The 21,412-nt window shown below is 55.8% G+C and overlaps 1 protein-coding gene across 6 annotated transcripts in view; it reads right to left on the bottom strand.

The window, feature by feature from the left end:
- Positions 1-21,412, bottom strand: part of NOL4L (nucleolar protein 4 like) — a 50,355-nt gene that overhangs the window by 8,617 nt on the left and 20,326 nt on the right. For 2 of the 6 annotated variants that reach the window (XM_052683772.1, XM_052683775.1), the window contains exons 4-5: positions 19,061-19,170; positions 5,546-5,687 (exon numbers count right to left, since the gene is read on the bottom strand). In XM_052683772.1, the coding sequence (XP_052539732.1) occupies positions 5,546-5,687; positions 19,061-19,170 (252 nt within the window). The other 4 variants (XM_052683779.1, XM_052683778.1, XM_052683776.1 and 1 more) reach the window with 4 other exon arrangements.

Here is a 21,412-nt window from a genome sequence, read left to right as displayed (position 1 = left end):
AGACAGCCCCAGCACTGTGCCTGGCACGCAGCGGGGCCCCCGCCACAAGAATCCCACTGTGCCAAAGCACTGAGAGGTGGCACCGGGGACAGGAGTTTGCAGAGCCCTGAGAATCCTCAGCCTGACCTGAGCATCCCTGTTCAGCCCTCGGCATCCTCAAATCGCCCGGGCAACCCCACATTGTCCAGGTATCCCTTACTGGGCCAAGCAATCCCACATTGCCCCAGCACCCCTTACTGCCCTGGGCACCCTGCCCACCCCTGCAGCCTTCCCATGGCCCCCAGCTGTGCCGCAGCTCCTGCAGCTCCTATGTACCAACTGCAAGAACACTGTAGTGTAAAACAAGGCTGAATGTAAGTAAACCCTCCGCTCCTGATCTTTTTCTTATTTCTACACTTATACGGGTTACGCTTTCCCAGAAGATCTGCATATAGAGTGGTGGATTAATCTGCCTTGTGGGCAGAGGAACGGCCGCAAATCCAGATTGCTGAGGACCCTGGATCAGAGCAGGAATGGCTTCAGCCAGCTTAAGAACGGGGATGCCCTCGAGAGGCAGCACAGGGGCAGATCCATGGGATTGGGACCTCACTTGGGTTCCTTCTCAGCTGCCACAGCCTGGCCCCAACCCGTCCTCACACCCTGCAACAGGGACGTATGGCCACAACACCGCGGCCATGGCACCCCGAGCCACATCATGCAGAACCCCTGACATCTGGGAGGTCTTCTGCAAACCCCCAGCAAGCGCCCAAAGCACACAAATAAATAGCAGGGCACCGCGAGCAGCGGTAGAGCAGAGCCAGGCTGCACAGCCATGAATATATTCATTATCAACCAGCACGAGCCTCGTGAGCTCCCTGCTCACGGCTGGAGTTTGGCTGAGCGAGGAGCCCCTCTAATGAGGATAATTGGAAGCCCCCCTGCTTCACCCCCACGCCCTAATTGAAGCAGATGGATCTGTAAAAACAATGTCACTTGGAGACGTTTTGATCTTTCGGTTGGGAAGCAAAATATTTCATTCCCCTCTTGGACTCAGCAGAGCTGGGCTGAGGGCCGAGGGCAGCCCAGGAGTGGGGTGTGTGGCACGGGGCAACACCACGAGAGCAGGGGATGGGGACACAGCCTGGAGTCTATTGTGGCCTCCGTCCCTCCCCGGCTGCGCCAATCCCGGGGAAGCGAGAAGCAAAATGGCTTCTTGGGTAGCGGTGATGGGGGAGGAGGGATCAGTCACTTATTAAATGAATTAATCAGGGCTCAGCGTTTTCATTTTGAAGAGGCTGCTGGATTATCCTTGATTTCTGTGACACTGGATTTGCAGAGATCAGGAGGGGAAGGGGAGATTTCCAACACCTGCTCCCCGGGAGATTTTACGGCAGGGAAGTGGTTGGGTTTAACATCTATGTCAGCGAGGGCCACCACGCCGCTGTCCAAAGGCAGAATTAAAGATGAATGGGGCAAATTGTTCCTCCTCCTGTCACATCTCCAGAGCCAGGACAAAACCTCTTTTGACTCGGAAAACAATGAGCTTATGTAAGAGCCAGCAGCCCACGGAAACCTCGCCGCAGCCCCGCGCTGCCATGGCCGGGCAGGGGCCGCCGAGCCCTGGGCCAGGATGGGACGGGTATGGAGACAGGGATGGACAAGGGGACAGGGCTCGGCCAGGGCTCACTGCCCGCACAGTCAGACCAGAGCACCAGACCTAAGCCGAGGCCACACCGTGTCCCAGCTGTGCCCACAGTGCCCACACGGCCGTGCCTGTGGCCGGTCAGGCTGGAGTGCCCAGCGCTCTGCTGTGGGCTGCAGCTCCGCATCCAGCCTGCAAGCGAGTGTCAGAAGTGTTCAAAGCATCCCGCAGACATCTGAGTGTAACAACAGCCAGGAAGATGAAAAGTGCCATAAATTATTCACTCACAAAAGAGACGAGAAGGGGGAAGGAGGGGAGGAGGAGAGCCTGCGAGGAAGGGACACTTAATACAAATTAGAGAGACCAGGTGGGGATGGCTCCTGGTGGAGGCACACGCAGGCGGCACGCAGGGCCCGGGGGCTGGGGTGCAGAGGGACGCCCGCTCCCTGCAGGTCCCGCCCGGCCCATTTCCTCCATGACACACAAAAAAAGGAAAAAAGGAACACTGATGGGGGATGAGGAGCAGCGGGCCTGGCCCGCCTCCACTGAAGGCGCTGTATTTCCTGCCTCCCTTCGTTCACTCAAACCTCCTTACATCCCAGACGAAGCCTCCATCCTCCTCCCATCCTCCCGGGTCCCAGCCTCCGGCCGCAGTCCCCGACAAGCCGACACCTGGCACAGCCGGGCACAGCGCTCTGCTGGGACAAGGCAGTGCTGTGCACCCAGCCCCCCCGGCCCGGCGGTACCCCCTGGTGCCATCTCCTGCCATCAGAGCGAGCGGCACGCGGCCGCACAGCACGGGGCACAGCCATGGGCATCTTCCCTGGCACAGCTGCAGGCGTTTGGCTTGGCCTCGTCCTGCCTGCAGCACCAAGGTGTTGGGGTGGTGGGAATTGATCGGGAGCCCTTCTCTCAGCCAAGAGAGCCAACAGAAGCCGTGTGATGATTTGGTGCTGGGACCCCCACAGTTCCTGAGACGACCTCAAAGCATGCCATGCGCACGTCCCTGTGGCTCCTCCTGGCCCCCAGGAGATGTCCTGGACAAGGGGCAGCCTGACGAGCGTGCCTTCATCATTAAGTAGGTTAAGAAAGTCCTTTCTCCAAGGTCTGGATTAGCGGCTGCAGCGGATCCAGGCAGACCGGGATCAGTGGGGACACAGCATGGAGGACAGGCACAGGAATCTTGCTGGGAGTGACCCGACCCTGAGCCATGGGAAGGCAGCCCCCAGCCCAGCTGCTGCGGCTCCAAGTGAAGCCATCTTGGGGCTGGCAATGCCCAATGGCACATTGGGGATGGGGTCAGTTTGATGCCACGGATTTTGGGGTGTTTTGCTCTGAATGTGTGCTGGATCCCACAGACGCATCCCCCCAGGATGTCCTCCTGCACAATGGCTCAGCTTCAGCAGCAGAAAGTTTGTGTTGATCTTGCTGCTGCTCTGGGTATCCACTGGCTTCCTGCGGGGCACAAACACTGTGAGTAACATCCTATAGGGAAGGGATGTTGCAGGGAGCTTCACATTTTCCGTGCTGGGGCCCGCAGGATGAGTAACAAAGGAAAATGGAAGAAGCAAGCGTGCGCCTGTGTCAGCGTTGCTGCTTGGGGATGGATTCTTTGTCCCTGCATCCTTCCACCTGTCCCTGCATCCCTGCATCCTGCTGTGCATCCTTGCATCCTGCTGTGTCCCAGTGTCCCTCCGTGCATCTGTGTGTCCTTGTGTCCTGCAAAGATCTCTCCATCCTGCAATGCACCCATGGATCTTGCAATGTGTCCCCACTCCCCTGCAGCCTGCAGTGACACCAAGCCAACATGAGCCCCATCTCTGCTGCAGACGTCCTCCCAGCAGTGCCTCCTGCTGTCCCTCACCTCCTGCAGCCAACAGTTCTCATTTGCACCCTGTGCTGTTTCACGTTCCAGAGGCTGACGCTGTCTGCAGCATGGTTACATGGGGCCAAGGTTTATGGGCACAGAGACAAAATGAGGTGCTGGCTTCCATCTGAGCTGCTTTTCAGCTCGCTGAAGATGCAGCAGATACCTGTAGTTCAAAGCATGGGACAACGGCTTCCTGCTCTCCCACCTTTCTGTTCCATGCTGCTGTGCTCATGTGTCATATGAGAACACTCACCCCTTGCAGCCCCCCTGGAAGACATGCAGTTGTGCTTCAGCACTTCAAACAGGACTTCTTTTAACCACGCGTGTCAGATGATACCGCTGTCCAAACAGGCACCTCTTCATTACAAGCCTGCCTCTTAGGAAGCCCGTCACAGAAAATACGCTCCAGGCATCCTTCCCATTAAACAACAGTGGATGGGAGCAGCTCAGAGAAGGATTTGCAGAGGATGGAGACCAGGACACCGAGTGGAGCCCTCATGCTGCCCTGCTTGTGCCCTCTGTGGTGCAGTCCACAAGTTTCTGTCCCTGCCATCTGTCTTTTTAGGAGTCTTCCCTGGGATAGCCTTTGTGAGTTGGCACAAACAAGGCAAAACACGTTTGCTGAAGCCCCACAGCAGGGTGGGTTAAATGAAGAGACCACCAGAGGCCCCGCATCCCTGCACTGCCCTGAGCTCACAGCTCCAGTGCTGGGTACACAGCAGTGATGGGGCTGGGCTCCTTGTCCCACAGCCCCTGAAACAGAGCAGTCTGATGGAAATCCCAGTGCTGGGCTCCTCCTGGGGGAGTTCTGTTACTAATACCCAACTCAGCTTGCTCTCTCTTTGATTCCTACCATTTTGCTCTGTCAGTTGCAACTTCACGTGCACTCCTCACCAAAACGAAGGAGCTGTTTGTACTTTGTTACTCACTGCTGAGCCTTACAAAAGAAACTGAAAGAGCCAAGAAGGGCCCCAAAGAGGACACCTGCCTCCAAACAAAAATCACAGGGCACAGAAAATTGGACGCATTTCCTAAGAGGGCAGAGAGAGGGAGAGAGGACTTAGCTTGAGTGAGAACATCTTGATTTGCTTACATACGTGAGTCCCTTATTAAATTACTGTCGTGTAGAATAATAGTGTTGAGTAAAAGGATCCAATCCATGTCATTCTAGATTGTAAACAAGACTTGGGAATTCATCAGTGAGAGATAAGCCGCAAGCCTGAAATGTCCTGGCAGGAGAACAGCAAAGTTTGGGGATACAGAGACCTGGCAATGCCACAGTTGGCTCCAAGCTAATGAACGGAGCATCCCTGTCCCACGGCTGCACAAAGCCACCCCTGGGAGATGTTGGGCTGCAGAAGCTCCTCCTTCCTAGGGGTCTCCTGGCCCCTTCTCAGTGCTGTTCCTCACTCCCTGCCCGCCCTCTCAGCAGCATCTGGGCTGTGGATGAGCACAAGCCAAGGAGCAGCCCAAGCATTGAACCCTTGCAAGCATCACAAAGATGAACTCCGACCTGAGCCCGTACTTCTGCCACTTATTTACTCGAGCAATTTTTTAAACTAGCTTCACAGAAGAAACACAGCACGTCACCTTACCAAAGGCCCCCTCCCTCCCAGCCCACGTATGGATTCCAGCCACCTGCCCAAAGCCATGAAACACCTCATGTCCATTCCATGATCCCAGTGCATTTTTCTCACGTGCTGCCTCAGGTGCAGCTTTTTGAGCACGGATCCTCTTGCAAGAGGCTGCTCTCCTTCCCGTGGCAAGGAGCCATGGGGCTCTCTGGGATGCTCCTGGGGACCCCAATCCACTGCCCTCTCAGGACCTGGGGGGCTGTGACCGTGTCCCCCATGAGAACCCTCAGCCCAGAGCTGGGCAGGGCCTGGCCACCGGCAGCCTGCAGGCTGACCGGGAAGGCTTCGAAGCCCGTGCTGATATGAAATCCATCCTACAGGTGGGACACCCGATCAGAAGGGACTGGTTAATGTTTAATGAGCCACAAAAACACCCCGAGCACAAGGCGCCGCGCTCTTCCCGTGGCTGCAGGCACTCACCATCCTCCTGGCCGTGAAGGTTCTGCGGGCTGCGCATGCTCTCGTCCTGGCTGGGGCTCAGGCTGGAGTTCAGATGCTGGTCAGCTGAGATCCATGTGGAGTCATTCATATCAAAGTCCTCGCTGCTCACCGATGTCTCATCCTGAAGGCAAGCAGGAAACGGTTAAGGCACAGGGCTCTCTTCCTCCCTCCATCCTCTCGCTCTGCCATCTCCCCACCGCAGCCTTCCCCAGGACACGCAGCTCCTGCAGCCCAGGAGCCCGCGAGCAGCCCGGGTGAGGTGGCTCCCAGGAGAACGCCCCAGCGCCGCTTCCTGCCTGAAGACGTGCCTGAGCAATGGCACTGTCTCTAATTGAGGACAATTAGAAAGAGCTCGCATCCTGTAGGAGCGGATGGCTGAGCCCTGGAGTTTACCCTTTAATCTCCATCCACACTAGCGTGTTTCTGGCAAGTGAGCGGCACGTGGGAGTGGAGATAGGGCGCAGCTCCACTCAAACGGCCCTACAAACGGTTCAGACCCTTCTAAGACCAAACCACCTCCTGCATCAAGGGAACGCTGACGGAGCTGCGCTGGTGGGGAGCAAATGGGGATGACGAGATCAGATCCCACAGACTCCAACTGCCCGGTGCTACAGGAAGGTCCCATGGAAGGGGCTGGGGTCAGCTCTGGGGTCTGGGGCTGCCCACGCCGTGCTGCCATAGGGGCTGCCAGTGTGGCAGCTGCGTTCATCCTATGCCGGGGGGGCACCGAGCGGGGCAATGGAGCCCAGGCAGCCCCAGGGCCCCGCAGCATAGATTGCATTCCTCTCTCCCACTCCTGCAGCTGGAAGGACATTTTCTCTCTGCCTCTCTCTCCCTTCCCACTAACCTTTAGAGCACTTTGAGACACAGCCCTTGGATCGCTTCCAGAGCCGGAAAGGTCAGCCGCAGGATTTCAAAACCACCACCGGCGAGGCCGGGATCCTGAATGAGAGGAGGGGCCCGGTGCTCCCCTCACCCCCCCCAGCTCCCGCTCTGCAGGAAGCAGATGCTGCCCCAAATTAACACGGTCCCGTCGGCGGTCCCTTTATCTGCCTTCCTCTCCCTGACCGCTCCCCCAAAATAACGGATAGAGGCCGCATCCAGAACTGCGAGGCGGCGGGGGACACAAAAAAATGCCCTCCAGAAGGGCCTTCAGATGTGCTTTCCTTTGATTGAAGCATTTCTCAGGCTTGTAAATGCTCAGCTTCTTTTCTTTCCTTCCCCTCGTCCTGAGATTACATACACCGCCCGCTCCTTTTCCGTGTGAGGAGCAATTGGCAAGAGCCTCTCCAACGTACGGCTGTGCCTCGTAAAAGCTGCCCTGTCTGGCTGCCTCTGGCTGACAGATTTTATGGTGAATAAACGAACGTCTTTCAGGACAGGTTGGGACTTTTCCTCCTCTCCCTGTCCCCACACACACATCTGCAGGCCCAGGGCACTGGCGCTCCCCACCTCCCAGGATCTTCCTGGAATTTATGGCTCAGGCACCCATGGCCGAGCTCAAGCAGGGCAGGGGGCACTGGGGAACTGGGAGCATGGGGGGCACTGGGGCACAGCGCTGCCAGCACACCCGGCTGCTACACCAGCCAAGAGCGGCGCTGCCTCCCCACAAATCCCATTGTGCACATACAGGAGAGGACAGCACAGGTCTCCCCGCCACACACTATATATAGTCTCCATTGCACACAGTCACAGGGAGCCAGCCATCCTAATATCTGGCCTCCTTCACGAGGCTTACCCAAGATTACTGTCAGAGCTTAAGAGACAAATGCAAATGCCAAGGTCCTGGCTGCCCACAGCCTTCACCTGGCAGGTGGGAGCCCCAGGCGGCTTTCCAAAGGGTTTGGCTCAGGCACAACTCCTGCAGAAGGCACAGCCTCAGCACCCAGACCCCGACCCAGAGGCACTCGTGCAGGCTGGAAAATCAGAGGCACGAAAGATGCCTCGCACGCACATGCAGCGGAAAGGGCTTTACAAAAGTGTACCATTCTCTTGAGGTGCAACAACGTCGGCCTATTATTAGAAATACTCAAGCCAGAAACTGTAAATGTGACTCAGGTCAAACACAGATGTTGCACGTTCCCAAGTCCACACTCCAGCCCCCAGCAGGAAACAGGCTGCCAGCGTGGGGCCGGGCCACGCCATCCCCGTGTCCCCAGTGCCATCTTTACTGTGCAGCCAAGGCCATCCTCACCCAAAGTGCCAACAGGACAAACCTCTCCAACAGCGTGTGGGTCTGCAGGCAGAGCCCACCCTGTGCAAGCACGCTGCAGGGGATTGCAACACACAGCTAACACCGCAGGGATGCAGTGGGGGACTCAGCCACCAGAGCAGTCTCTCTGTTTGGCACCAAGCCGTGGGAGCTCCTTGTCCCTCCGTGCCCCTTCCCTGACAACCAAGAGAAGCACTGCTTGCGTCCTGGCACTCCACTGAGCCCCAGCAGCCCCGCTGCCCTGTGCCCACCCCGGCCACCAGCATGCTGCCTCCCTGGGACACCCAGGGGGGGACACATAGCAGAGCTCTGGGACACCTGGCACTGCCTCCTCTACCAGCAGGACCCTGGGCACGCACAGCCCTGGCTCCGAAGCTACCAATGCAGCAGTGGGACCGAGCACTTGGTCAGATGGGCAGCCCCCAGTTGTCCCCACATGCCACCAATGGTGCTGAACACCGAACCTCAGCGACTGGGAGAACAAGGAAGAATTTGTGAACAACGGCCACGACTCAGAGCAATACGGTAAATCTAATCTACCCTTCCACCCTCTTTTGGCTTGCAAGTCAGGCAGCTCATTCTTTTTCCTCTCTGGGTTCTCAGGAGAATTCTCTCTGCTAATTTCTTCTTTCCTGTAAACAAACTTCAAATGAAACTTTCATTAGAAAACAGAGCACAATCCATTACCATCGCCCGTCTCAGGACCGGCCCCAGCCCCACGCCACGCGTGGCACAGAGGGAGGTGGCAGTGCCCACCCTGTGCCTCCAGCCTGGGGCCCCGCAGCCGCTGCCTGCTTCCTTCCTGCCGTCCCCAGCTCTGCACGGGGATCTCCCCAGCCTGCAGCCAGGTCCCATCGCTTTGTTTCCAGCGACGAAGGCACCGAGCGATCAAGGGTCAGGCAGCGTGCGTGCAGCTCTTCTGCTAAAGGGAAGTCAGATCCTGCGGGTGCGCTCACAAACCACACCCAAAAGCCAGGGCTGCAGGCACCGCCGGGTTTGGAAAAACAACGTCCTCGCTCCTCTTCTTATCTACAGTCCAATATTCACAGCTGCTTTACAGACGCTCACAGCCAATGTTTTTGTACTGGCAAAGGCAGGCGCTCACATGTGCGGAGCGAACGCTTGGTGTTTTGTCCCACCAAGCACCACGCATCTTCAAGAGCCGTCTGCACGCACCTCTGCCCAACCCCTCAGCTCCCCTCCAAACTGGGAAGCTCTTCTCCCAGGCACAGAGCTCTCTGCCCATCCCACACACAGCGGCTCCAGCAATGGGACGCGGGCTGTGGGGTTCACCTGCAGCAGGGCAGCTCCCGCAGCACTGCTGGGCAAGCACGGGGCAGGAGAGCTGCTCCAGTGACCACACCTCAGCCATGCATGCAGGGCTATCGGTAACCTGCTTACTTTACAGCTTGGCTCAATTTCTCAGGGACTGCCTTGCAAACATCTCTCCCATCACCGACACTCTGTGCCTTACGCTACGTATTCCAGGCTCCAGTTGTCAGCACAGTTTATTTTCTCTTCTCTTTCTGAAGTCTTTTATTTGAAAACACACCCTGTCACACCACAGCCGGACTTTCCTGGTGCAGCGGAACAGGAGCTGCGCAGTGTGTATCCCTCAGCAGCAGCGACGCTTTAGGGGCAACAAAGATGATGCACAGCCCGGGGATCCCAGGCACAGCAGCTCATGCTGGAAGGAGCCATTGGTAAACAGCCACTGGGAAGGAGTCATTGGGACAGAGCCATTAGAGAGAGGCCAGTAGGAAGGTGGCCTCGTCTTCATCTCAGCCACTGTTTAAACCCAGCCCTCTGAACATGCCAAGAAGGTACTGAACCAGATTTGACCCTAACTTAACCAGTTCAGCACAGAGAAAGGCTTACTAATTGAAGACAAACGCTCCTGGTCAAGGATTGGTACCACAGCTATGATGAGCAGAGTGCTTGCTGCTCTGGGAATCGCTCGGTGTGAGGGAACACGGCTGAGGGGCAGCGATCTGTGACCACCAATGTACGCACCAACCAAACATCCCGGGCGCTCTTTGTCAAGTACGTACATCCTCACTGACTGACATTTCTGCTGATTTGAACGAGCACTTTGCTACTTCCCAAAACACTGGCTGGAAGAGTTAATCAGCAACGTGAACAACAAATGGAAGAGGAAGGGAGGACCATCACCTCTGCGCACACACACACACACATCTGAGCTCCCTTCCTCCGGGCGCATCACCCACCGAACGCACGGGCAGGGCGGGGGTCGCGGGCTCTCCAGGCTCCTGCTGTTCAGCGGGGAGGTGCTGAACGTGGGGCCGGGCGCGGGAGGGAGAGGAGAGCAGAGCGTCCGCGGGGCTCTGCCCCTGCTCTGCCCCTGCCCTTACCTTGCCCTGCCCCTACCCGCTCCCTGCCCCGCACGCCCGCCGCACCGAGCTCTCCCCACGCCGAACACGCGTTCGCTTTGCATGCCGGTCGACGCTTCCGCCGCGGTGCCGGCCAGCAACCGGGTCCGGCGGGCACGGGCGGACAGCGGCCGCCGGCAGCGGGACGCGGCCCCGCCACTTCAGCGCGGGACCCGGGGCCGCGCGGAGCGGCTCCCCGCGTTCTCCCGGCCCGGCCCGGTCCCGCCGCCCTCCGCCCGATGCTCCCGGCCGCTCCCGGCGCAAATCCTCCGCCGGCCCCGCGCACGGCCCCGCCGCTGGCAGCCGGGCTTCGGCGTGCGGCGGGGATTGACACGTAAGTAGGGCTTTACCTCGAGGGAGGAAGCTATTTCCAGCGCAATCCCCGCCCGGGGCCGGTGCCGGGGCCGGGGGAGCGACGCGGCGATGGCGGCGTCGGCGCGGGGCCGGTGCCCGGGAATTAATGGGGCCGGAGCGCTCCCGCCGCCGCCTCCTCCCACTTTCTTGTGGGCTTTTGTGCTCTTCCGGGGAAGGGGGAGCCGCGCCGGGCGCGGGGAAGGACGCGCTAACCTTAACCCTTCCCGCAGCCCCGCCGAGCCGCAACTTCCCGGGGAAGCGGCCGCTCCCTCCCCCCGCCGGCGGCCCCGGAGTTGGGGAACGGCCCCCGCCCCGCACCGCCCCGCACCGCCCCGCCGCCCCCGCGCATCCCCCGCACCGCCGCCCCCACCGGAGCCGCAGCCGGAGCCTACCTGGAGCGGGGCCCGGGCCCTGCCGGCTTGCGCCAGCCCGGCGGCGCGGCTCGGAGAGCGGGGCGGGGAGCGGCGAAGGGACGGAGGGACGGAAGGGACGGAGGGAGGGGGCCCGGGCTGGCGGCGCTCCGGAGAGGCTGACAACCAGCTGCTGCCCGGGGAGAGGGGCCGGCGCTGCGGAGCGCGTCACTCCCGGCTCCCGGGGGGGGCCGGGGAGGCGGAGGGGGGCGAGCGGGGCCCGGCCGCGGGCGGAGGGGGCGGAGGCGGCGGCGGGGGAAGGGGAGCGGGGCCGCGGGGGGCGGGCGCACCGGGCCGGGCGCGGCGGGGGGCGCGGGGAGCCGCGCCTGGAAGAGCACATTGTGGAGGGCCGGGGAGGGCCCTTCCTCCGGGAGGAAGAGACAATGTCCAGGGCCGGGCGCCTGCTGGAGAGCGGCGAGAATGCACGGCGCGGCTCGGTACGGCTCGGCACCGCCGCGACTGCACCGCGCCCGGGCTCCCCCGGCAGGGCACGGCCCCGGGGGTGCGCCGCGCCCGGCTCGGCTCGCCTCGGCCGTGTCCCGCTGCCCCGGCCCAGCTCGGTCCCGGAGCCGTGGGCTGGCGAACGGCGAGACCCCGGGAGCGGGACCCCGGGATTGGGGCCGGCTCCTCACCTCCGCCCGGCTGCGGGCGCGGTGGGCGCACGGTGCCCAGGCCACACGTCGGCTGCATCCTTTTGTTTCACACGCATCCCCTCCTCGCTCCGGTGGGAGAGCAGAGGGAGAGCACCCACTCCGTGAGCAACACAGCTCTGCGCAGGGCTCAGCCGTTGTTCTGCAGCTGCTCCTGGGGCTGCCCGGTGGGGCAGTGCTTGCTGACCTCCTCCTGGACATCGCACCTCAGTGTCCCTCCATCCCCAGCCCGCTCTGTGCCTCCAGTCCTTGATGGCTATTAGGGGAATTTTGATGAAATAAGCCCGGCAGTAGGGCCTTCACCACCGCCAAGGATGGGAACTGCACATCCCTGTTTATTGCTTGTTGGTGCCCATGTCCAATTGCGATGTGCGTTAACACTGCTGGGAGGAGAAGGTCAGGGAGCGCTGTGCTGAGCCCCGTGGGGTGGGGGCCTGAATGGGCACCGTGGGCACTGCATGGCTCACCCTTCCCTAGCTCGAGCTGAAGGGCAGCAGTGGAGCCCCGGGGTCCCTGCTGTGGGAGGGCAGCGGCTGCGCTCGCTTCCAGCTCGATGGCTGCCGCTCCTCCCTGAAGCTAAAATAAAATCCTGACCATTTAAGGTGAACAGGAGACTTGCGGTGGACCTCGGAAGGGTTTTAACCCCTTCCCATTGCTGGGCTTTGTTTATTCCTCACGCTCCCTTCGCTTCGAGCTAGACCACGCGGCAGAGCCAGCCCCCTGCACCGGGCACACAGCAGCGAGGGCGCGAGCCTGACGCGGCCGCTGTGTAGCCTCACCATGTGGACACTTATTTTATACTAAGTGCCTTTGTGTGGGCTAGGTTAATCCACTTTGGAAATGGATTAACCTAAATTTTGCATCGGCAAACTTAGCGTGGAACAGACGCATCCATTCGGGAAGAGAGGGTGGAGGAGCAGGCAGGGCTGCAGGCAGGAACCCTTCCAGTGCCGGCTGCGGGACCCGACCCCGGTGGGGTCACCGCCGCACAAGCGGGGTCACGAGCCCGACAGAAATGCCATTGTTTGTGGCAGTGCCTGCGGCCGCCAGGCCGGCACAGCGAGGCTGGGCACGGAAATGGGGCTCCTGTGGGAGGGAGAGCTCTGAAAAACGGCAACTGGAGCGCCCTTCTGGGGGGGATCCTTCGGGTTCAAACCGTGGAGGGGGAAATAACTGGCAATTAGGTATAGGATCGGTAATGATCATTTATCAAGTTGTCAGGAATAGGGTAAGTGCCTTACAGAACCGTGCTTTAAAAAAAAAAACACATAATAAACCGGTACTACTGCTATTATATTATATATAAAACACATCAAATATATTATTTATAAGTCGCTTCCTTCCCTCGGCGCGTTCATTACCTCTGAACCCTGCAAACCCTTCCCTGTGGGCACACACATCCCTGCGGCTCCCTGCCTGCCTGCCCACACAGAACCAAGCCTTGCCTACAGGGCTGCCTCCTGCACACACAGCACCACGCCACGAGGGGCTGCTGGCAGCACCCGACCTCGTCCTGCAGTGCTTCCCAGGGCACGGCCACGCAGGCAGCACCGGGCTGCTCTCAGACCCAGGGGTTCTGCCTGTAGGAACACTGTTGGTGAGTGTGAGCACAGAGATCTGCAGAGGACTGCGTGACGTGGGATCTGGCTCTCATGCTGAAGGAGACACTGACTCAGGGGTGACCTTGTGCACAGTTACTTGATGTTCTTGTGCCTCTGGAAGTGGGTTAAACAACAAATGGCACCTCCTGCACCTACCACTCCGTGACCACCAAACCCTACTGGGTGATGAGCATTAAAAATGCAAAGCTTTGCCAAGTGATGCCTGTAAGGAAAGCAGGACAGCAAGGGGCAGGGTCACAGCCCCACGGCATGAGGGGAGGTGTGACTTCTGCCTGCACTGTGTTTTAGTTCCCTGGCATTCAGAGCAGAGTCAGGAAGAAATGGGGAGAAGGGGCTTGGGAAGCTTTGTTACAGAGCAGATCTGCGTGGGCTGAGGGCTGTGCTCCCCTTTCTCGTGGTCACTCCTTCTGCACAAGCAACAGCTGTTGGCATTTGGCATATGCACAAATAGAAGTGCTCTTTTTTTTTTTTTTCCATCTTCAAGGGCGAAGGCCAAGAGGTGGAAGGGAAACACAGCACACCTCAGGGTGCCCCAGTCCCAGCAAAGCAGCAGGAAAGAGCTGCTTCTGCAGGTGGAACGTGCCTTCCTCAGGAGCCCAGGGGAGAGCTGGATGCCAGTACCAGGGATCCACATTTCACCCCCACACAGGATCCATATTCCATCCCCATACAGGATCCATATCCCACCCCCCCCAGCTTCTGCTGGAGCACCGCCCCTCAGCACCTCTGCACTGTGCCATCGGTTGACAAAGACTCACAGCTTTTCTCCCAGCCACCACACCAGAACTGAGCCATTTTAACCAACGCTACACCATAACCAACACAAAGCCCATCTTTTGCCATTCTCAAGCCACACCGTGTTTCCAGCATCCATCCCTGTGAGTGCCAGCATTTGCTGGGAGATGCACGCGCCCATCCCCAGCCCTGCAGCACGGCACCCCAGCAAGGCACACGCCTGCCTGAGCAGGTAGAACAGGAGCAGGAACAAAAGCAAGAACGCAACTCAAGGTTACAACGCTGAACCACACAGCTTCATTTTCTGCAGCAACGGAAATCATTAATAACAGTTCACGCTCTCAAAGTAGTTGCCATCCGAGCTCTTGAAGAGCTTTATTAGTGTGCGAGACCTCAGAAGTCTCTCTAAGGTATTAGCCCCTTCTTAAAGGGAGAGGGCAATTAGGAAACAACCATTTGTGTGCCTCGATCAAAGTCAGCACGCAGCACGTCAACGAGTGAAGGGGAGGCAAGGCAGAGAGCCCTCAGCCACGGCCTGCCCAAGGCTACAGGAGGAATGGACCCATCAGGAGCCACAGTGCATTCCCCCAAGCACCTCCCCACCAGTCTGCAGCCGCCAGCAGGATAAGGGACCCGAGCAGTGCCACGTGGTACCTGGTGCAGCCAGCAGCCTTAAAGGACATGTGGTGACTGGTATCATTAGGTTCTGGTAGTGCCACCTCATTCAGTGCCTCCTTCCCATAGGAAATAACAAGATTTCCCTTAGCAGCGCAGAGTCCGGGCCACAGCATCGTATCTCACGTGGAAGATGCAAGCATTATTTATCCCAGCCAGCCCACACCTGGATCTCAAATCATTTTGCTTGCATTGAGCACTGCACTGAGCACATACAAAGCTTACCACCAAGCAGCTACAGACACTGAGGGATCTACACAGCTGGAAATGAAACGCCTCCTGCTTTAACTAGCTGGGAACCTCATGGTTAATTCCAATCACAAAAATGAGCTGACCTTCACTGAAAGCAAGCCATTCAGAGAAGTTTGAAACCAGGCTAAATGGTTTGATCATCTGACCTCCTGCATCTCATGAGCCATTAAGGCCAAGGATAAAAGTTTCCCTAAACTGTCTTTGTCAGCTTAAGAGGGGTGGAGGGAAGCTGCAAATGTGCAGAATGGAGTTGTAGGGCTGGACCCACTGCTGCCATGGCTGGAAAGCTTGTCCTTCAGAGCAGGATTGAAACGCATCAGCCAAAGCCTTCTCTGCCAGCAGAAGCTGCATCTCCACTAGAGGGCTTTGCTGATGCAGAGCTACGAGCAAGCCTTTACTGCATCAATTAAATCTGTATTTCCAACAGTTACGTCTGTACTGAACTGGGTAATTTGCATTCAGCGAAACAGTATCTTCCAGATACCTTCAGGGCTGCCCTTTCGTTTTGGTTATTTCTTCAAACCGTGCCCTCATGCTGCAGCCCCCTCCAGCCCTGCAGGGCACACTGTGAGCAGGGAGCCGTGCACCAGGGTGCAGGACGAGGCCCCCTCCTGCCTTCCTCCCTCCCTCCCAGGCACTCACTAGTCAGCGTGGCAAAGCCATGGCAACAAGAGAAAAGCTTCTGTTATTTCACATCCTGCCGTTCACCGACTGGGTGACCTTCTGTCAGCAGCCACTGAAGCAACCTTTGGAAATTTCCCGTATCACTTCAACCTGGTTGCTGTGCCTGCCAAGGTAGCAGCCGCACCTCCAGAGCAGAGCAGGTTTGGAGCTCTGTGCATCTCAGCCTGCCGTGTTCCGTCCAGTGCTGAGCACTGGCAGAAATCACCTGAACAGCGTGGTGTGAAAAATAAACCCGGGGATGAGTCTGAGCGTGATAGAAAAAGATGGCCTGGGAAATGACTGCAATGAAACTCAAACAAGCAATCGGTTAAACACGCTAATATTTATCGTTTGAAAACGAGGTGGAAGGATCGTTGTAGATGAATATTAAATACCTTCATTCCTTTTTTTGCTGCAAGATTGAGAAGGTCAGAAGTTCGGGGGATGTTTCAATGCCTCCTCAGATCCCTGAAATATGGCTAATTCTGCACTGTGCGGAAAGGGAACGGGCCCTCCTGGGCCCTCTCACACATGAGAACTGCTGTAAGATTGGAAAGAAGGAAGACTCACAGCCCAGGAGCTCCTGCATGTTCCAGTGAACCCAATTTAAACAGCGTGGGGCACTCATGCCAGAATAGATGTGCTGACTTGAAATATATTGATCTCCACTGATGTGAGAAAATAATCTGACTCCTGTTCTCTGAACGCTTCCATACAGGATGGTGATTTGCTTTCTGGTTCTGTCAATTCTGCAGGAACCCTTCACTGCAGGAACAACCCTGGGAAGAGCTCCTTATTTTGCGATGCTTTTTGTCCCTCGATGCAGACAAAATGCTCTCAGGTTCTCCTGGCAGCGATTCCTGGTGGAGACACTGCTGCCCTGATACTGATATGCTTAACAGCAGTCATAAATTACAGTTACATGCACTTTTTTTTTTCCTCCTGAATAATGAAGTTAAAAGGCCACTTTGGCATAAATTCATTCATTGTTAGCCCCTGTGAAGCAAGCTCCTCCTGGTGCTGCTGCATACAAATAATTGCTTTTGGCAAAAGCCAAGTAGAACACAAGTCACTTGCTTCATTTATTTCTATTATTACCATCAAATGCTGGCTTAGTGCTGGGCAGTGAGGTGGCAGGGCAGCAAGATGAGATAGAGGGACGAGTTCTTAGTGTAAAGTTGGATACATGAAAGCCATGCAGTGTGTATTTGTGAGCATGGTGTTCCTTCCCAGGGGTGGCCATGGCCGTGCCCCTCCGCATCAATGGCACCTGGGTTTTATCCCTGGGTTCCCACCATGGTATCCTCCTCAGACTGCTGCTACAGTCAGGTATCATAAGGAGTTCCAATGCTACATGGATCTGAGCAGCAGGGCTGTGATCTTTTGCCATTTTCTCTCAGGAATCTCACTGGAATTTCAGGGACACATTGAAATGTGAATTTTACTTCTTCCAAATAGTTTTTTTCCCTCATCTGCTGCAGCTCAAAAAGCTGCATTGCAACATACCACAGAGAGCAGCAAAGAGGCAAGGAAATAAACTGAAGTACAGTGATTTATGGTCTAGGCCAACCTCTGTGTGTTGCCTCAGCTGGTCCTCTTTTTGTTCCTGCAGGACTTGTGCTTTGATCACAATCTTCAGGAGTGTTCTTATGAGCAGTACTGTATCTGTTCATCTAGTGGGAGAGCCAGTGCACACTCCTACAGCAAAATTCAGGGTACACACTTCTCACATCTCTGAATCACCAATCCAAAGTTCTCCAAGCAAGCACCCCTATAGATGTAACTTCACAACTCCTAACTCTGTAGGCCTGTCTGCTAGCTTCCATGATACTTTGTGTTACGGAAATAAGAGCAAACTAAGAGTCCTGTTTTCCACCTGCATGAACTGACACAGGAGTTTGGGCAAGCCTCATGGCATACATCTCCTGAACGGAGCTTTGGGGGTGTATGGGACCTGCTGAATCACAGCCTGAACCTCTGATTGATCACCTGAGTCAGCCACAGGAGCACAGGTGAAGGCAATTCACTGTGCTGCCGGAAGGAGTGGAGCCAGGCTGCACCTCTCCTAGACCTATTTAAGAGCTGACTGCCAGTGTGGGAGGATCTCTTCTGGAGATCTCCTCCTCTGGGGTTTCACAGTGAGCCTAGGATACAGGTAAGCATCCTAGCTATTCTGTTTTAGCATAGTTGCGTAGCCAAGCTCTCTGGTATATCTCATGACTATAGCATCTGTATGTTCATTATACAGGGGCCAAGAGGAATAATCCTATCAGTGGAAAAGGTCTAAGTGGTGAGTACGCAAACCCCTCAGGCTGTCTTTTACATACGTGCCAAACTTAACTTGAAGGAACTGCCTCAAATTCTGAAAAGCGTGACCTGCAGTCCTTGGTGAGGAAAAGGCTGCTGCTTAACGGCACGCACGGCAGCAGGGTCTGCAATCACAGCTCTGCTTTGATTTGCACCCAGACCCAGCAACCAAAGAAGGGCAGCCCTTGATGCTGCGTGGCCAAGCGGGTCCCACAGCCCCGGGCTGGAGCTGTCCAGAGTTCTGCCTCCAGCTCCTTCTGAGCAGCTCTGCTGCTGCGGGCACAACCTCCAGCTTGCTCAGTGTCCAACACACGCAAAGGGAAACGCTGCGAGGTGCAGCAGTGCTTCCTGCCAGATGTCAGGTTTCAGGAAGGTTTCGCTGCTGCAGTGCCAGAGGAGCTCTGTGCCCAGCCCTTCGCTCCTGACGGCAGATCAACATCTGCAGCTTCACACCCTGGCACCAGATTCTTTAAGCGATGCCCCCTCGGGTTGCCCCCAGATAAAAGGCATCCGTTGGCACAACTTCACAGCTCAAGCTATCAGCAGTCTTCCCCTCCCTTGCACAATGCAAACTCTTTCATTCCTGCGAACTGGCAGCGACGTACGAGATCAGATTGAGGTTTTGGTGTGCTGGAAAGCAGATCCAGCACTGGCTCCCAGTGCCGATTTGTGGGGAGTGAGCAGAACATGCTTTGCTTTTTATAGACTGTTTCCATGGTGCACAGAGGTTCCCACTGCTAATTCTGCAGCTGCAGAACTCCAGAAAATTGCGTAGCCTGGGTTTAATCCTGTGGCATTCTGCCCCTTCTGCTCCAAATCCAAATGCAGTGGCCTGACACCCCCAGCAGCCAACCAAGCTCCCTCCCAGCATGACGTGAGGGCAGATGGTGCTGAGCCACACCGAGCTGCTGGCCACAACCACCCCACCTGCAAAGGCTCCCAGAAAAACACGAGGAGGTAAGGAGATGAATTCCTATTCCCCATACGTATTTTTAAGACTTCATAGTAGAACCACGTGCCTAAAGAACAAGCAGACTGCTACAGTCCATAACAGCAACACCACCCCGCTTCCATGGACCAGCACTGGTAGTATGTAGTCAAAGCCTGCCCCACCTGGACAAACACAACATTTCCAAAAGCATCTTCCAAACGTCTTCCCAAAAGCCCCAGGGGCACAAACCCGCCTCGTGCTTTGCACCGCCCCGTGGCAGGGGCATAACTCACCTGCTCCTGTGAATTCATCACCCGCAGCTTCATTTGCTTCAGATAAGTAGAGGTGAGAGGCATGTTGTAGTCGATGATCCCAGAAACCAGAGAGGAAGGTGGTTCGCTCTCTGAAGAACAGAGAAAGAACTTTGTTCAGATACAGACACGTGGGAGCACAAACCTGCGACGCGTTGCCATCATGATCAAACGTATGTATTAGAAGCACTTAAAACCCCTAACTGGAGCCAGTGCCCACTGAGCTGAGGTTCCCACACGAACACAACCCAGAGGATAATTACAGAACAGATGTTTTGCAGGAAAAAAAAAGCACTGCTGTCACACCTATGAAAAGCCCACACAATACTGGAATAATTTTTCAGTCTGCCAAACTAAAACCTAACAGAGGAAGAAAGCCAGCCTTGCTGAAGGTCTCAGAAACACTTCCATGCAAATGGGATTGATGCAGAGGGTGATCAGGAATTTCCAGTTTGCTTTGGCATAGCAAAGTCTCATCAGTTTTGCTGGGATTCCCTCAGGTAGGGGTTATCATTAAGGCAACTTATTAAGTGTCTCTATCTGCTGATGAAGATTATTTTTAACACCCTCATTAAAATACATTAAAAGCTTAATTTTAAAAACCTCTAATTTAAATAGTTCCTGTCGATTCCTCTGCCTGCATCACACTGAACTCCAGAGATCACTCTGGATCCAGCCTGCTCCTACAGATCCCCTTTCCACCCAGCCTAGACAACTCCCAGTAAGGCAAACCCTCCGTGAGATTTCTGAGTTCACGTTTCTCAGCTCTGTGGTCATCGCTGTGAAGCTCTGCATGCAGGACTTGGAGACCTCTGTAATTATTTCTTCTGTCACAATCTTTACATGACTGTGCGTGTTCAAGAGGAAAGTTGCCTTTTCCCATAGGAAAAGATGCTGGTGAAAAGGGAAATCTCTGTGCCTTTGTACAGATGTTTGCCAGCACCAGAGGACAAGCCCAGCTTCCCAGCAAACCCCCAAAGGCTGCGTGTTCTGCCCACCAGAACACAAGCTCCAATAGCAGCAAAGGAGGATTTCCAGGAGCTGAAGGTGAACTGGCAGTGGGAGTTTTCCTTTCTTGTCTCAGAACCTCAGTGCCTGCCTTGCATTTTCTGGGGTCACCAGTTTCACAGGCACCTCTGACACAGCCCCTTTTACAAACGGCCTTCACAAAATGTTTTACAGCACCTCAGAAAATCCATCAGCCAGCCCTAATGGGGCTGCTTTTCAGAAATGCTGAATATTGCAAAAGCCCAGTGAAACTCAGCGGACCCGAAGGTGCTTCACACCTCTGGAAATATCAGATCTATTGTGTCTGATTAAGAAATGACCTGACCCAAAAGCATATTGTCCATAGCTGACTTAAACATTACATAGTTTTTGCAAGAGCCTGGTTAAGATCCATGGAAATGCAGAGTTTGCTCTTCAGGTCCTGGGCAGCTGCAGCATCCTGGATAGCTGATGGATACCCACAACTACTCGGGTCGCTGGCTTGCACACACATGGAGCTGCACAGCTTTTAGGAATGTTGTAAACTCAGGAATCTTGTAAACTAACCCCTCGCCTCTTTTCCATGCCTGTGCATCACCGCTCTCCATCGTGCTTTGACCTACAAATTAATGACAAGCATTCCTCTGTATACATTAAGCAAGCAAAATAAGCCATTTTTCTGCTGTGCAAGGACATCAGCTTGTGACGAAGAGATGCTAAAATCTCAGAGCAAGGAAAGAGCTCCCAGGAACAAAATCTCCTCTGCTCAGTGCTTGTACAGCGAGCAAGGCTCCAGGGAAACAGCTGAGCACCCTCAGACAGGAGCTGGAAGAAGGACCTCAGTGCTCAGCCCTGCCTGAAACCATCCTGGTGTAAACATGCAGCCATCCCATCAACAGCAACGAATGCCCAGTGAATCTGGACAGCTGCAGCAGGCAAGCACTTGTGCCTGAGAAACCAAAATGTCTGGGTTTTTTATTTAAGCTAACTGAAAAGAAAGAAAACCTTCATTGTGAAGGGCCTGGGGGACTCCATAGGTATAATCCTCATACCTTGTGTCACAAAAGGGGCAACTGGAATCATTTAGCTCCTCTTCAGAAGATACTGTATCACAGACCCCAAGTGTTGGAAATACGGATAAAAAAAGGCAAAGCTGAAGTGAAATGGTTTGGATCCTAATTCCAAGTCTGTATAATTCCACTGGAATTACTCCTAATTTAATAACAGTGTAAAAATGCCACACTGAAGCCCAATGTTCAGAGCTTCCCAGGCGCAAGATAATTTTCTTCTATGAATTATGTGAGTGCCCTGCAGGGTTCAATGTCAGGTATGTTTAATTAGGGATTT

This window comes from Tympanuchus pallidicinctus, unplaced genomic scaffold (genome assembly GCF_026119805.1).
Source record: "Tympanuchus pallidicinctus isolate F22 unplaced genomic scaffold, pur_lepc_1.0 scaffold20, whole genome shotgun sequence".
NCBI lineage: Eukaryota > Metazoa > Chordata > Aves > Galliformes > Phasianidae > Tympanuchus > Tympanuchus pallidicinctus.
This window is presented reverse-complemented; position numbering and strand designations above follow the sequence as displayed.